The 13,696-nt window shown below is 44.4% G+C and overlaps 1 protein-coding gene across 1 annotated transcript in view; it reads left to right on the forward strand.

Moving 5' to 3' along the window:
• The window catches only part of LOC123761452 (uncharacterized), a 55,523-nt gene extending 42,534 nt beyond the window's left edge, over nucleotides 1-12,989 (forward strand). The window contains exons 5-10 of the mRNA XM_069313054.1: nucleotides 1,522-1,654; nucleotides 2,058-2,230; nucleotides 3,121-3,250; nucleotides 6,690-6,829; nucleotides 9,398-9,451; nucleotides 12,879-12,989. Of these exons, the coding sequence (XP_069169155.1) occupies nucleotides 1,522-1,654; nucleotides 2,058-2,230; nucleotides 3,121-3,250; nucleotides 6,690-6,820 (567 nt within the window). The 3' untranslated portion in view covers nucleotides 6,821-6,829; nucleotides 9,398-9,451; nucleotides 12,879-12,989. The remainder of the gene's footprint in view (nucleotides 1-1,521; nucleotides 1,655-2,057; nucleotides 2,231-3,120; nucleotides 3,251-6,689; nucleotides 6,830-9,397; nucleotides 9,452-12,878) is intronic.
• The last annotated feature ends 707 nt before the right edge of the window (nucleotides 12,990-13,696 follow it).

Raw genomic sequence — 13,696 nt, forward strand, 5'->3', positions numbered from 1 at the left:
AAGAACACAATAATAACAGATACATTTTAATAATAATAACAGATACATTTTAATAATAATAACAGATACATTTTAAATAAACAGTGCACAAAACCCCCCCAACCTGATCTACTACTAACCTAACATAGACACACGGGTGTGTCTAGGGCAGGTTTGGTTAGGTCTAGATAATCAAATCCCTGTTTTTCGTCCCAGTTTGTGGAACCTCGTTTTCGCACTGTTGTGTACTAACTTACTTATGTTGTTTACTAACATGTTAACCCTCACCCTCCCTTCACACGTGTTTTTTTCCTTAGAGACGTGAGGAGGCAAGCTGAGGGCGGACAGGTGTTGAACACATCAGGTGTTCCTCACACAGTTGTTGGAATGGCCTTCTAACAACTGTGTGAGGAACAACTCTTTGGAGAAAGTACCAAGCCATTAAGACTGTATAGCACTGGGAAGGGGTCAGGATAAGGATTTGCGATGGGACGGGGGGGAAGGGAAGGTGTCCTACCACTTGGACAGTCAGGGGATTGAACGCCGACCTGTATGAAGCGAGACCGTCGTTCTACCATTCACCCCAAAGTGGTTGGGCACGTAATTGTTGGAGCCACTCACCATATGAATCTATAACTTTCTTATCTGCTTGGAAAAAATACAGCATACACTACATTCTATACACTAAGAGGTATATACATCAAGAGGTGTATTCGGCTTTCTGTTGTATATACATAGATTATTTCAGGCTTAAGCTTTGTCCTGACCTAAATAAATTTTCTTGTTTATGGGTCAGCTTAAGCGGAGGTCTTCCTAACCCTCCAGAAATATATATAGGCCCTAAAGCAAAATACCAAACCAAACAGGTCAATAAAACAAGGAATTTTACGTATTTTCTTTATCACCCATGGCATTATAGCCTTGACAAATGACTTGTTTCAGAGGTAAGCGTGTACCACTCGTGTCTCGCTGCATGGTGTCAGGGGTATCGAACGGCAGTACCCCCACACTCTATACCTAATATCATGATACATCTTCTCCACAGATGGAGCAGGGCAGTGGAATCGAACCTGCGTCTGGGGGGAAGATCTAGTACGCAGGTTCGGTTCCAATCCCCACCCTGTTGCAAAGACATATCACTAGTTAATCTTTCTGTTACCATGAATGATGATTATCAAATCATGTCTAGTTCATCACCTTGTCTCTAGAGAACCCATCTACTTTGCAATTGTTGAGTAATTAATCAGAGATCATCCAGACACCAATGGCTTGCTTGACATGACTTAGCACTCAACCCCTTGACATGACTTAGCACTCCAACCCCCTTGACATGACTTAGCACTCAACCCCCTCACAGTAACCAGTGTTCTTTGACATGACTTAGCACTGAACCCCTTGACATGACTTAGCACTGAACCCCCTTGACATGACTTAGCACTCAACCCCCTCACAGTATCCAGTGTTCCTTGACATGACTTAACATTCAAGACCTGAAGAGCGTGCCAGGGGCCACAGTTCTCAAGAGGTTGGTGTGTGCTTCAGGTCTTCCACCCGCCAGAGGCCGAGGACTGGTACCTGGACATCAGCTCCGTCACCTTCAGGGACGCTGGTGTGTACGAGTGTCAGGTCTCCACCAGCCCTAAGGTCTCCCTGCCCATCCACCTCACCGTGCTGGGTGAGTGTGTGTGTGTGTGTGTGTGTGTGTGTGTGTGTGTGTGTGTGTGTGTGTGTGTGTGTGTGTGTGTGTGTGTGTGTGTGTGTGTGAGACACACACCAACTAATTTATTTCTACAAATTTATTTCTGCACTACGAATTTATTTCTCCCTTGGTCCCCCAACCTTTCCAGTGGCCGACTATCCAACAACAATGACTCCCGACGTAAATTATCTCCTCTATAACACGCACTTATCTAACTGTGAACACACGAAGTTATCTCCCACAACCTGGTCGTTCAGTGTGCGTGTGAACAACCCTCCCCCCCTCTCAGTCCCCCTATTCAATCGCAATCATGAACCATAAAACACAAAAACAACTATATTGAAACACAGTTCAGAAGCAAGTTTCCCCCCCACGACAGCCGTGCAGGAAGCGGACATCTTAGGCCCGCGGGAGGTGTATATTCAACACGGCTCCACCATCAGCCTCCACTGTGAGGTGCTGGCCGGTGTCGAAGCAGTGGGACCCGTTCGCTGGCTTCGGGGCGCCTCCACTCTCAACTACAGCTCACCTAGAGGCGGCATCAGCATGGAGGTAAGTCACATCTACTCGTCTGTATCGCTGCGTGGGCCTCCATTCCCACCTTTTGTGTAATGATTGATATTTCATCCATTCTGGGATTATTTTTCCCTGAAGACGGATTATGTTTTAATGTTACTCTTTTTCTGTATGGGAGTGATTAACACACTTGAATTAACCCCATATGGGGGTAATTAACCCCATGTGAGGATAATTAATTTTGCTCTGTGTATTTCTGGTTTGTATGTGGATATATTTCGTATTTTATACCAGTGGTATAAAATCTTGTCTTGTCACACTTACGCTCTGGTTACACATGACACCTCATCTGTCCTCATTCTCAGTACACCCACCCCACCCGTCCACACCTCAGCTGCCCTCATACTAACCACACCCACCCCACCCGTCCACACCTCAGCTGTCCTCATACTCACCACACCCACCCGTCCACACCTCAGCTGTCCTCATACTCACCACACCCACCCGTCCACACCTCAGCTGTCCTCATACTCACCACACCCACACCCACCCGTCCACACCTCAGCTGTCCTCATACTCACCACACCTACCCCACCCGTCCACACCTCAGCTGTCCTCATACTCACCACACCCACCCCCACCCGTCCACACCTCAGCTGTCCTCATACTAACTACACCCACCTCACCCGTCCACACCTCAGCTGTCCTCATACTCACCACACCTACCCCACCCGTCCACACCTCAGCTGTCCTCATACTCACCACACCCACCCCCACCCGTCCACACCTCAGCTGTCCTCATACTCACCACACCCACCCCACCCGTCCACACCTCAGCTGTCCTCATACTCACCACACCTACCCCACCCGTCCACACCTCAGCTGTCCTCATACTCACCACACCCACCCCACCCGTCCCTCCCCAGGTGGAGAAGACCCCAACAAAGACCATGTCCAAACTGTACATCACTCGGGCGGTGAAGGCGGACTCTGGCAACTACACCTGTGCTCCCTTGTACGCTCGGCCGGACTCTGTCATCGTCCACGTTGTTAATGGTGAGTGTTGATGGGTAAGACTGGGTGTAGGGGAATGAGGGTGGGGTTTACTGTGGGTGTTGACTGGTGAAAGTGAGTGTGCTGTGGGTGTAGGTGGGAATATATAGGAAAGGATGGGGGGAGGGGGGTGGTACTGTGTATGTAGATCGTGAGTATACGGGTGGTTTGGGTGTGGGTCGGATGGCGTGGGTGTAGTGTGAATGTAGATAGATGCGGGTGTACTATGGTTGCAGATAGAGAGTGTTCTGTGACTTTAAATGAATGGCGAGGAAAAGTATTTCATATATTCGGGGGTGTCGTAGGAGGCGAACGACTAGCCAAAATGCCCCAAAGAAACATTCTACCACTGAACAACAGTGAACATAAAAGGAGGATAGGAATGGTGGCAGCTACCCTATCCCCTGTTTTTCAGACCTTCCCTGGTGCCAGAAGTAGCCAGAAGTATACCCTTCCCATTTATATGATATAGTATACGATGTCTCGATGCTATATCTCGTGGAGGAAGATGCATCTTGACGTGCCAGAGAGTGAGAGGACGTCGCAGCAAATGTGTACATCTCTCTCTTCTTGTCTACAAGTTAGTGTTACTCAGTCCTTACTCCTCACAATCTTCTTAAGATGTCTTGATATAAGCAAAGTTCTTGATGGAGTGGTGCCGGGACCGTGTCTGGAGCGTGGTGAACGACTCGACTCCTTGCATCCGGAGATTAGCATGTCTCTGGCATTTTTGCATAAACGTCTTCGCACGCATCTTGTAGCCAAGCGCCGTAACTCGCGAAGTTTTCGTTGTAGCAAATACACTGAAGCAAGAAGGACGGTGCTCACAATGTGTGAAAATACTGGTGAAAGTTTTACGGCTTCTGAGAATCTGTATGTCAGGAGATTTCCGCTTTATCAGACGGTTGGCAGTAAGAAATAGTTTTGTTGCTCAACTTTCTCAAAGTCGCGCGGGCGATGCATCGCACCTTTCAGACGCCTGTATTTTATTTATCTTTTTTTATAGTTTATTAAAATGTGTGTATGAAATTTTGTGTGTATACAAGACTGATAAAATTCTGAGCTCTACGACAGGGAATCTTCACGTCAATATTCTTTATTAGTGTTGTCTGTATATATATATATATATATATATATATATATATATATATATATATATATATATATATATATATATATATATATATATATATATGTGTGTATATCACGAAAATAAACACGTGATTAAAAATGTGACAGTGTCAGACCACGGAGGAAAATTGAAACAGGAATTTCCTTAAGTACTTTCGTATATTAATACATCTTCAGAAGGAGTGTCTTCAGGACTCCTTCTGAAGATGTATTAATATACGAAAGTACTTAAGGAAATTCCTGTTTAAATTTTCCTCCGTGGTCTGACACTGTCATATATATATATATATATATATATATATATATATATATATATATATATATATATATATATATATATATATATATATATATTGTTTGAAGTGGGGAGCCGCAGTTTAATATACTTGAGGGGGCACTTCACTGAGAAAAATGTTAGTGGTTTGTAGCAATTCACTTAACAGCTCCTCGTGAATTTGTCCCAATATGATAATTTAAGTAAAATGCGAGGCGAGTGAGGGCATTGTGGTGCCGGGTGCAGGAGCAGTTTGTGAGTAAACACTGTGATAATGTGAATTATTTGTCTTGTGTGTAGGTCACGTACCCACTAGTGTGCCACCCCCATCCCTTGAGGAGGGGGGGGGGAGGGGTTGCACACTAAGTCAGAGTCTGACTTAGCAGAGTCGCACACTAAGTGTGAATCACAAGTCACACTTGTGAGTCTAAGCCAGGGAGGTGATATAGAGGTCCCCAGTGGTGTGAGGCTTGGTGGTCTTGTGTTGCGATACAAGTAGCTATTTACCGCTAAGTGAAGAGGGCCATAAGGTGAAAGAAACTCTACACATATGTTTCTACCTCGGACGGGAATCGAACCCGGCCCCTTGGGACCTCGACCCACTAGCGCTCTCCACTAGCTACGAGGCCCCAGGCAGTGTCTGCTAGTATGTGCTATTGTGTTGTTTCTCCCTATCACCTAAACAGCCTGCACGCTACTTACTAGCCTGCACGCTACTTACTAGCCTGCACGCTACTACGGGAATTAACACTGATCAAATCAACACTGCATTTTAATAACTACTGAACATCCTCCAGTTAGTTTTCCTTACAATAATTTATGTGCCTCTGAGGTCAAAGGTCATTTAACTCGAACGTGAAGACGAGGCAGTTCACGTGCCAGATATTTAATGGATTGGGTCAACGACACTTTGTTACGGGTTGTTTACAATTGACGTGGAATAACATAGGTGGCACAGTGGTAGGTCAGGTCAAAAGCCCCTCAGGTCATGCTCGTGTCAGGACATTGGTGCCTGGCATATTGTATTACACATTATTTATAGTCATGCAAAAATTCCTTCATGCTATATGTTCGTGCCCGTGCGTGCATGCGTGCGTGTGTCTGTGTGTGTGCGTGTACTCACCTATTTGTGCTTGCGGGGGTTGAGCTTTGGCTATTTGGTCCCGCCTCTCAACTGTCAATCAACTGGTGTGTGTCTGTGTGCGTGTGTGAGTGTGTGTGCTTACTAGTTGTGTTTTTGCGGGGAAGTTGTGTGCGTGTGTGTCTGTGAGTGTGTGTGTGTGTGTGCACGCAGGCGCGTGTATGCATGTTTGTAAAAATTATAATGTTTGTAAGGCAAAATAATTCATTTGAATTTTTAATTACAAAATCGAATGTATGTTAAAAAAATATCCAATATTTTGAATAAATTAATTTAGTATTACTCCACAATACGTATGTATGAATCACACACAATTAGGTTCAAACCACCAATTATACAAATACATTAGCCAGACAGATACAAATCAAATAACTAGCTACACGTATGAATTAACTACATGTTTGTATGAGCTGTGTATGTATCAGCAAAACCTATCGAGGGACAAACCACATTATGTATGAATTATCCATATGTGAACACACACAATATATATATATATATATATATATATATATATATATATATATATATATATATATATATATATATATATATATATATATATATATAATGTTCGTATGGGTATATCTGAAAATATATTATCACAGTCACTGCAAATTCTTCGGGAAATCACATGTATACATCACAGTTGACCATGAAAATCGCCTGGCGGGGTGTCTATAATTGTTAATATATCTTACTGCATTCAACCTAGGCCTACCCCGGTCAGCCTATGTCCGTCCCGTACACCAGACGTGTCCCCGTGCAAAGTTTGGTCAGGCTAGCCCCTAGCGTCTGGTCTACAGCTTAGGACAAACACGGACGGATGTTGTTATGTAGCTAACCAGGTACATGTAGGTGTGTATCTAACCTCGACCATCTTTTTGACCCACCAGCTGGCGAGGAGTCGGCGGCGGCGGTGCAGAGTGGGGTGGGGGCGCTGCGGGCGGGTGTGGGCGTGGTGTGGGTGGCCACCCTGCTGGCTACCTGGCTCAGGCCCCCACCCCCGCCCGCTTGGACCCCGTGAGTCACCCAGGTGAGTCAGGTCACCCACAGGTCACTCAACTTGTGGAGAGTAAGGCAAGTGGTTATATAGCATTATTATTATTATTATTCAGTGGGCACTGCAGAGGCGGGTGTGACCGAGGGCTCTTAGCTTAGAGTCCGCAGCTTAGAGCTCTTAGCTTAGAGCCCGCAGCTTAGAGCTCTTAGCTTAGAGCCCGCAGCTTAGAGCTCTTAGCGTGTAAACACAGCTGTGAAAGGGAGAGCTCTTAGCGTGCAAACACAGCTGTGGGAGGGAGAGCTCTTAGCGTGCAAACACAGCTGTGGGAGGGAGAGCTCTTAGCGTGCAAACACAGCTGTAAGAGTGAGAGCTCTTAGCGTGCAAACACAGCTGTGGGAGGGAGAGCTCTTAGCGTGCAAACACAGCTGTGGGAGGGAGAGCTCTTAGCCTGCAAACACAGCTGTAAGAGTGAGAGCTCTTAGCGTGCAAACACAGCTGTGGGAGGGAGAGCTCTTAGCGTGCAAACACAGCTGTGGGAGGGAGAGCTCTTAGATAACACTGAGAAGCCAGAAATCTTCTGCTTGTGTACCTCTGGCAAGCTCCTGCTAAAGTTCAAAAGAGGACCAACTTAGTGCTAGAAATAATTGAGTGAATATATGTGTTTAGCTACTTTGGCTTTTGACGAGAACACCTCTTGATCTTCTCACTAAGAGAACACCTCTTGACCTCACTAAGAGAGTACCTCTTGACCTTCTTACCAACAGAGCACCTCTTGAACTTTTCACTAAGAGAACACCTCTTGACTTTTTCAACGAGAAAAAATTAACCTCTACATTCTCATAAGTCAGTCTGCAGTGAATATATATTTGTTTAATTTTGTTGATTGTGGAAAGTATTATTATTTTTGTGTTATTTTTACAAATGTTCCTGTTTATTGATTTTTGTTTGCTTGTAGTGGCGTAGCTGGAAGCAGGAGGAGAAGCCTTGTGGCTAGTGTGGGAAGATTAAGACGGGACTCTTCCCCACAACTGAAATCCTATCCTTCAGGACTTGTAAAACTTGTAAAAAACTTGTAAAAACTGATTTCTAAAACGGCTGTTTATCTAGTCTCCTCTTCTCAGCTGTTTACATACAACCACACCCAACAACCCGTCCTTTCAAGTACTAGGTCGCGTGTTTTGTTTACGTTTTGTAGCGTTAGTTACAAGTGTAATCTATTAAGAGAAGTTAGGGCTCACAATTATATTAGTTTTCTTTGATGGGTTAGGTTTTCTTTGATTATTTTTAGGGAGTGGCAAGTCAAGAGGACAGGCTCTACTAAGAGGGACTTATAACGCTTAGGTTCTAGCTCCTGAGCTCCGGCTGTAATGTAATCGGTGGTCTTCTCGGCAAGCTGGATCCATTTGATTATTCGTACACTGAAGTTGGTCAATTTCTCACGTGAAAGTTTAATCTTTGTTGACCTTGTCGATCATCCTCGGGATTTTACATGTCGTTATCATGTCCCAAATGCTTTTTCTTTCATGTAGTGTAGTGAGGTTCGGTTTCCTCACCCCAGAAATATCTTACTGCATGTCTCTGATCATTTTATAACTTCGCTTTGTACTTCTTGAGGTTATCTTGATATGATTTCGGGGCTTTTAGTGTCCCCGCGGCCCGGTCCTCGACCAGGCCTCCACCCCCAGGAAGCAGCCCGTGACAGCTGACTAACACCCAGGTACCTATTTTACTGCTAGGTAACAGGGGCATAGGGTGAAAGAAACTCTGCCCATTGTTTCTCGCCGGCGCCTGGGATCGAACCCGGGACCGCAGGATCACAAGTCCAGGGTGCTGTCCGCTCGGCCGACCGGCTCCCCAAGGGGCTGCATATTCGGGGCTGCATATTCGAGGATACTTGTCACGTAGGTTGCATTGAGCAGTCTGAAGACTTCTTTACCAAAGAATAACGTGCATGCGCGCGCGTGTGCGTATTCATCTCCAAGCTTCAACATGTACTCTTTCGCTGCTTCGTGTATTTACAATTTGTATTTACTATTTGTGTCTGCAGAATCGAGGTATTAGCTCTTGGACCCCGCCTTTCTAACCATTTATATTTCCTCTATTATATCCACTACATATATTTCTCTTGAACACACGCACACACATCCCCAGGAAGCAGCTCGTAGCAGCTCTCTAACTCCCAGGTATCTATTTACTGATAGGTGAACAGGGGCATTGGGGTGAAAGGAAACTCTGCCTAGTTATTTCCGCCTCGGCGGGAAATCGAACCGGGGTCCTTAGGATTACGACTTCCGAGCGCTGTCCACTCACCCGCGATTTCCCCTGTGTGTGTGTCTGTTTTATGCAAAACACACACGCGCACACACACACACACACACACACACACACACACACACACACACACACACACACACACACAAACACACACGTGTATCCCTCTAACTACACCCTTCACCACATAGATAATACCAATCCGGCAGCATTGTTTCAGCTAATTGGTCACGGTGATTAATGTCAGGTTAGTGTGACCTCACCACTCAGCTGATGACGCCCAGCCTCATAATGCTGCATTCCTCACCTGCTTAGTGTATGTGTTTCCAGATGGCGTTGACGGTGTCCGGCTTGGTGTACCCCTCCCTGCACCCCGTCCCACAGGTGAGCTATTCCTCCTCCTTCTACTACTCCTCCAAGCTCCCCATCCCATCCCTAAAGGTAAACTCCTCTCCCGGCTTAGCTGCTGAAGGAAGGGGAATTATCACGCGCCAAGCCATTGCGACTTGTATAGCACTGGGGAGGGGTTAGGATAAGGATTCGGGGATGGGATTGGGGTAGGAACGGTTGCCAAATCACTTGGACGGTCGGGGATTGAACGCCGACCTGCGTTAAGTGAGACCGTCGGTCTACCGTCCTGTATATATATATATATATATATATATATATATATATATATATATATATATATATATATATATATATATATATATATATATATATTATACTGGCAGTATAATACGAAAAAATTAATATTTTTATACTGTTTTCTACAAAAAAGAAATAAGAAATTGAAAATATTTCCAAATTAATTTGTATTTTTCATTGTCTTTCCAAGTTTACAAATATATTCCGTTTTCTTGAAAGACGTACGCTTTCAAGTCACTTTTAACGGCGTCCATACGTGTTTCAACTCTGAATTAAATAAAGCCACGAGTCATAATTCCCCCGGCCCCCCCTTTGGGAGGTCGAAGCCAAGGTTGTTGGCCAGATAAACGAACACTGACCGGTTTAGTACACTGATAATGCTTCATAGCGGCGCACCAGCTGGTGTTCGGTCGTCTGGATTACTCTTCAGCTTAGAGTGTGTCGTCACTCTTGCAGCCCGTACAAACAAAAGGCCCTCGAATTCACAAATTATAATTCAAATGATAATTACATCTACGTAAGTCAACATTTAACATATACCTTGGGCTGGATGATGGGTCGCCATCTTGCAAGTGAGGCAAAGAACCTATGGTCTGTATATAAGAACTAAACCACACTCCAGAAGCTGAGGAGACGACATTTCGTCGTCTCCTCATTCACAATCGTCCTTGATAATGGGACCGAAACGTCGTCCTCCCCACATCATTTGGTATGTGTTGACCAGACCACACACTAGAAGTTGAAGGGACGACGACGTTTCGGTCCGTCCTGGACCATTCTCAAGTCGATTGTGATTGAGAATGGTCCAGGACGGACCGAAACGTCGTCGTCCCTTCAACTTCTAGTGTGTGGTCTGGTCAACATACTTCAGCCACGTTATTGTGACTCATCGCCTGCTTCTGGTATGTGGTTTGATCATCATATATTCAGCCACGTTACTGTGTCTCATCGTCAGCATTAGATCAGCGTTATTAACTCAGATAAAACGTTATTCCAGCATAGTTTTAGGACACAATTCCTCACTGCAACAGCTGACGGCGGGAGGATTAAGGTCCTCACAAGGAGTATGGGGCCACAAATCAAGACAAAACACCCACCCTTGCCCTGGGACTTGCAAGGTAGAGTAATTTGGCCGTGATGGCCAATTTATGCAGCCCCGGACTTTCAGAGTGACGCAGTATTTTTTCCCCGCCCCGTTTGCGACGATCTTAGCGTCAAGATTAGGTTATTCTTGAAGTTTACAGGTTTTTAAGGATCTCGCTTCCTGCCTCAACGGTGCAAAGTTGTTTCAAATAGGACAGCGCTGTCTATTGAGACACTCCACTCTGATATAAATTGGTTTAAGTTTAGATTCAGGAAAGACTTGGGTAAATACTGGTTGGAAAATAGGCAGGTGATTTATTGACCAAATTACCGGCTAATAGGCGTTGAACTATTATTTTAAAGAGGATTGTTTCAAGCGTAGATTAGACAAATATTTAAATGAGTTTGTGTGTCTATAAATAGGAACGGTCTCCCATGGGCCAATAGACCATTTTACATTATTCTTATGATCTTATGGTTAAGTGTGTCTAATTATTTTATACAATGAATAGATGTTGATTCGAGTTTACATTGAACAGGAAATTTTGTGTATAAAATATGACAGTTGAAGGTTTTAGCAAAGTGATGAATTTATTTTAACGTGGAAGACAAATAAGGATTCCCGGTTGGTGAGTTTATTATTTTATGAGAAATGTGTAGAATACTTACCAGGTGTACACAAGACTGACACGCACACAAGGTACAGACAAATAGAAAACGTCAACACACGAAAGATGTACACATGAAAGATATACACATGAAACATGTATGCTCACACATAAAGAAGGCAACAGTGCACATATGGCACACTCACACTGGACACACACACGCACACACACACACACACACACACACACACATACACACACACACACACACACACACACACACACACACACACACACAGTGAGAAGGTGGTGGAGGCCAAGACCGTCAGTAGTTTCAAAGCGTTATATGACAAAGAGTGCTGGGAAGACGGGACATCACGAGCGTAGCTCTCATCCTGTAACTACACTTAGGTAATTACACACACACACACACACGCACACACACACACACACACACACACACACACACACACACACACCTGTGAGGACCTGGATAGACTGAGTGAATGGTCCAACAAATGGCTGTTGAAGTTCAACCCGAGTAAATGCAAAGTAATGAAACTAGGCAGTGGAAACAGGAGGCCAGGCACAGGATACAGAATAGGAGATAAAGTACTTAATGAAACAGACAGAGAGAAAGATCTAGGAGTTGATATCACACCAAACCTGTCTCCTGAAGCCCACATAAAGAGAATAACGTCTGCGGCATATGCGAGGCTGGCTAACATCAGAACGGCGTTCAGGAACCTGTGTAAGGAATCATTCAGAATCTTGTACACCACATATGTAAGACCAATCCTGGAGTATGCGGCCCCAGCATGGAGCCCGTACCTTGTCAAGCACAAGACGAAGCTGGAAAAAGTCCAAAGGTATGCTACTAGACTAGTCCCAGAACTAAGAGGCATGAGTTATGAGGAAAGGCTGCGGGAAATGCACCTCACGACACTGGAAGACAGAAGAGTAAGGGGGGACATGATCACAACCTACAAAATCCTCAGGGGAATCGACCGGGTAAACAAGGATGAACTTTTCAACACTGGTGGGACGCGAACAAGGGGACACAGGTGGAAGCTGAGTACCCAAATGAGCCACAGAGACGTTAGAAAGAACTTTTTCAGTGTCAGAGTAGTTAGCAAATGGAATGCATTAGGAAGTGATGTGGTGGAGGCTGACTCCATTCACAGTTTCAAATGTAGATATGATAGAGCCCAATAGGCTCAGGAATCTGTACACCAGTTGATTGACGGTTGAGAGGCGGGACCAAAGAGCCAGAGCTCAACCCCCGCAAGCACAATTAGGTGAGTACAATTAGGTGAGTACACACACACACACACACACACACACACATGGCTACAGTGAGTAAATTACACAAAGGAACAGTGTACACACAATGAATCCTTATTCACCAAAAAATTTCCAGTGACTGCAGGCGCCATCTGAGCAATACTAACTCCCTGCTTCCGTACCCACAGCCAGCCCGCCCTGCTTCAAGACCCGCTCTCATCACCAGTGTAGTGTGCCTTATATTTTTGTAGGTGTTTCCCCAACTCTCTGTGAAATAAACTATATATATATTTCGACGAGGAGTCGTTTTCTTAGCCTGCGATATCAATATTTGGTGATGTTATGGATTTTATGTGTGAATTCCACCGCATTTGAGGGATTTCTTTTGCGTCAGTTTTTTTTCAATAAGACATTAATGCTTCCTCCAGGATTCGAACCCAGGCCGTCATTTACTAACAGCCCAATAGTATACTCTATCAGCGATAGTCATAATTGTATGAAGGTCCCTAAGTTATTTTTTTTTAAATTTTGCCCCGAGGGGCGAGTTTATTGGGCAGCGCCACTCATCTTGTGGGTGGACATACCGCCATAGCAGCATGTACAACACTCCCCAATAGGAAGAAAACCCGCTGGGTTGTTCATCCTGTCACTTGTACCCAGACACAGCTGGGACAAAGGCCCTAAGAATTATCTGTATTCTATACCCCTCACATTATAAATTACACACACACACACACACATATATATATATATATATATATATATATATATATATATATATATATATATATATATATATATATATATATATATATATGTCGTACCTAGTAGCCAGAACGCACTTCTCAGTCTACTATGCAAGGCCCGATTTGCCTAATAAGCCAAGTTTTCCTGAATTAATATATTTTCTCTAATTTTTTTCTTATGAAATGATAAAGCTACCCATTTCATTATGTATGAGGTCAATTTTTTTTATTGGAGTTAAAATTAACGTAGATATATGACC

This window comes from Procambarus clarkii, chromosome 7, assembly GCF_040958095.1.
Source record: "Procambarus clarkii isolate CNS0578487 chromosome 7, FALCON_Pclarkii_2.0, whole genome shotgun sequence".
NCBI classification, from domain to species: Eukaryota; Metazoa; Arthropoda; class Malacostraca; order Decapoda; family Cambaridae; genus Procambarus; species Procambarus clarkii.